Source organism: Cynocephalus volans, chromosome 12 (assembly GCF_027409185.1).
Source record: "Cynocephalus volans isolate mCynVol1 chromosome 12, mCynVol1.pri, whole genome shotgun sequence".
NCBI lineage: Eukaryota > Metazoa > Chordata > Mammalia > Dermoptera > Cynocephalidae > Cynocephalus > Cynocephalus volans.
Window position 1 is genome coordinate 64848925 of NC_084471.1, and position 3865 is coordinate 64852789.

Here is a 3865-nt window from a genome sequence, read left to right on the forward strand (position 1 = left end):
CCTTAACATCCTGGGAATTAGAGATAAAGAAAAATAACTAAATTTTTATGAAAACATAGACATAATACGGAAAGTAGTTACAGAGAATTGGCACATACCACCCCTCCTCCTGAATTAGAAAGTTGTACCTAAATAAATGACAAATGTGGTTTGCCTTTTATAAAACCATGAATAAACAGAATATCTTAGAAAAAAATGTTAAAACTTTTACTTTAATCTTACATAGAGGAATTTAATTAAGTGCAAGCATCTGGTTAAATGAAGACAGAAATGTCATGAAAATTAAAAAATAACTAGAGAACTCCTTTTCTATTCTAATTATCTAATTATCTATTTATTTGGTGTACTTTACCTCATCTATCTATCTGTTGAAAAAGAAGTAAAGATTTCCAAAATTGTCTGATTGTGTGATTTTTACTTAGATTTTATGGTCAATACAATCTTAATGATTATAACTTTTCCTTTACCAATTACCACCTGTTATTATAGTCCCAATGGATTCAGTGGTCTTGAATGATTTGTTCTCTGTTAAGAACATTTTAAAAAATACCTACAACTTGAGGAATATTCTATAGGAATATGAATTAATGCTGTTCCAATTTACACTAATATTCAGAAATTTTCACTCAGTGATCATTTAATTTTGTTTGCTGAAATCAACTTCAATGATGATTATTCACCAATGAAAATGAATATCTTTATGTTTTTATCACCCCAAAACAAGTATATGACAGCAATGGTCATATGGTTAAAAAAGGGTATGAAACAGAAATATTTTGCATGAGCATCACCTAATGCAATTTTCTCTATCATTAAAAGAAAAGTCGTTTTTGAAAAAGAACAGTAAGGAAATTAAATATGAGTATGCATAGTTTATTGAAAGTAGAAACATGACCTTCAACATATATCTGATACATTTCTTACCAAACTTCACATTTGCAATCAAAGCTTTATTGTTCTACAATACTTTAAAATAATACTTCACCTTATAGTATAATAATATTACTTTTGGAAAGATTCATAATAATTTTCATATATTTACATTTATTAACTCTTAGAGTCAACTTCTTCAGATAACTTTTTGGTTATCAAGAGGATCTCGCTTTCCTTACTGTCTTATTTTCCAGTCTCTTTCTCTCATTCTCTCTCAATTACCTATCATATCGATCATATATACAGTTTACATTCATCTAGTTAACATTTGCATGCTGTTTTTCCACATGCCTGATTTTCACTTTTGCATTTCTCCTAACTCGTTATAATCTTACAAAAGCAAACATACATTGTTTCATATCTTACAAATTGTTGCAATAACGAATACAATTATTATTTCATTTTTGTTTGGCGGTAATATTATATTAGAATCTTCTTGAAAATAAAAAGTAAGCCTTAATATGAAAGAAAAATGATAATAAACAGTGAGTGCTTAGGGACAGTCATCTATAAGAAAAAGTATTTTGGTCATGAACTTAGAAAATATTTAGAGCTCTTTATATTAACCTACATCTCAGACAAAACTGAAAATCAAGAAACCAATATCAAATCCACTTGCCCCTGTATCTGGTCAGACTCATAACTACCATCCTAAGACAATCAATTTGTTTAATGACAAATTGGAGTTGAGGGACTCATTAACTGTAGGAACTGGGCTTGAACACATTTTTTAAAGTTCTCAAATGCCTCCAAAAGTCATTCTCTTGGATATGGGCAAGGGGAATGGAATCTTCTGTGAAAGAGACAACAGAAAGATAAAAACAGTATTGTAGGTTTACTAACAAAATAAAACTATGAAAATAATTCATATATAATAATTTTCAGGAATTAATAAAGAATCCATATCACATCATTCTGGACAGTTTTGTCATCTTCCTCATTATATAAGTAGGAAGAACAATTTTGTATCAATTGAAAGACTCTGAAAATAAATATAAATTTTATCAGGTTAACAATTTGCCTTTACAGTCTTAGATTTCCTTTTGAAAATATGATTGACAGAAACAAGGAAATTCTCAATCAAATAATCAATTTTCTAGGAAATATTACCAAGAAAACATATAATGTGTACATCAGCTCTTCCGTTGTACTTTGCTATTTTTTCCTAGGAAAACTAGTGCAAAAATCAATGCAGCCCCAAGTCAAACAAAAGAGAAAATTTCTGACTGCACATTTTATCTTCAATTTCTATTTAATGTTTCCATACAATTTAATTCCATTTTATTGATGAAGTAAATGAGACATTTTAATAATGCTTTAAATTTCATAGCATGTTTTAACTTGTGACTCTAAAGAAGAAATTTTAGATTTTAATTAGGTTACATATTTTGTGTATTTTATAGTTGAATGTGATTTTTAGTAAGCTTCTCAATTTATAGTAACCTCTATTTAATAGATGAATTCATAACCTATCTTGTCCTCATATTAGAAACAATCGTGACTATTGATTTCCCAAATATTTAGTTACACAGATGAGAGAACAAACACTTTCTATGTAACTTAAAATAGTTAAGACTTGGTTTTTAGGCTAATTAGAAAAAGAGGTGTTGATGATATATAAATATGTCTGACTGAAGGAGTGAAATGATGTGTTTAGAAAGAATTAATGTTGAAAAGGATAGAAAGTCTTTCATTCAGTTTTGCGTTTGGGGTACATTTTTTTACATTATAGCATTCATTTATTTAAAGAAAAGATTATCCTACCAACCATGGTTTTGAAGGCTTGTTTCACTTGCTGATTCCTTAGTGTGTATATGAAAGGGTTCAAGAGAGGAGCCACTGAAGTAATGAGCACAGCTACTCCTTTGTTTAAAGTCACCCTTTCCCTTGCAGAAGGCTTAATGTACATGAAGATGCAGCTACCGTAAGAGAGGGAGACAACTATCATATGGGAGGAACAAGTGGAAAAGGCTTTTTTCCTTTGATTCACAGAAGGAATTCTCAGAATTGTCCGGATGATATTTGTGTAGGAGAGAATAACTAATGTCAAGGTGACCATGAGTGTCACCACAGCTAAATAGAATGCCAGGAGTTCTAGAAAGCGAGTATTTGTGCAAACAAGCTGCAGAATTGGAGAAGAGTCACAGATAAAGTGATCAATTATATTGGAGGCACAGAAATCCAACTGCAGCAGAAGGATTACTGGTGGAAAGACAATCAGAAATCCTGCAAGCCAAGAGCAAAAGACAAGAAAGATACAGAGTCTGCTGCTCATGATGGTTGTGTAATGAAGAGGTTTGCAGATGGCCACATAGCGGTCATAGGACATGGCAGCCAGAAGGTAAAATTCTGTCACCCCAAAAAAGATGTAAAAAAACAGCTGAGCCACACAGTCATTATAGGAAATTGTTCTGTCTCCAGTCACGATGGTGACAAGGAATCTGGGGATGCAGGCAGATGTGAATGATATCTCTAGAAATGAGAAGTTCCGAAGGAAGAAGTACATGGGAGTCTGTAGATGGGCATCTGAAAGGGTGAGGGTGATAACAATCAGGTTCCCAGTGACACTTAGGATGTAGGTTACAAGAAGAAATATGAAAAGTACAACCTGCCACTGTGGGTCACTTGTCAATCCAAGAAGGATAAACTCTGTTACTGCTGTGGAATTTCTCATTATTTTCTTTCTTGATGTAGATATTTTGCATTTTAGCTGTGAAATAGGTAAAGAAAGAGAAAAAGCTATGACATCAGTAAAAAAACTTTGTAAATTTTTTTGTGCATCTGGCTTATTTTACTTAGCATAAGTCACTCCAGGTTCAATCTTGATGTTATAGACTGCAGTATGGAAGCCTCTTTTTATTTTGCATGCCTGGATAATACTACATTGTAGGTAAAAAGCTCTCTATCTGTCTAGTGTACTTTAAATAGTTTG

General features: G+C 31.7%; 1 protein-coding gene across 1 annotated transcript; it reads right to left on the bottom strand.

The window, feature by feature from the left end:
* Positions 1–2668: 2668 nt before the first annotated feature.
* Positions 2669–3607, bottom strand: LOC134360517 (olfactory receptor 6C75-like). Its single transcript, XM_063075006.1, has one exon. It carries the CDS (start codon positions 3605–3607, stop codon positions 2669–2671), a length of 939 nt encoding a protein of 312 aa, XP_062931076.1.
* Positions 3608–3865: the final 258 nt, after the last annotated feature.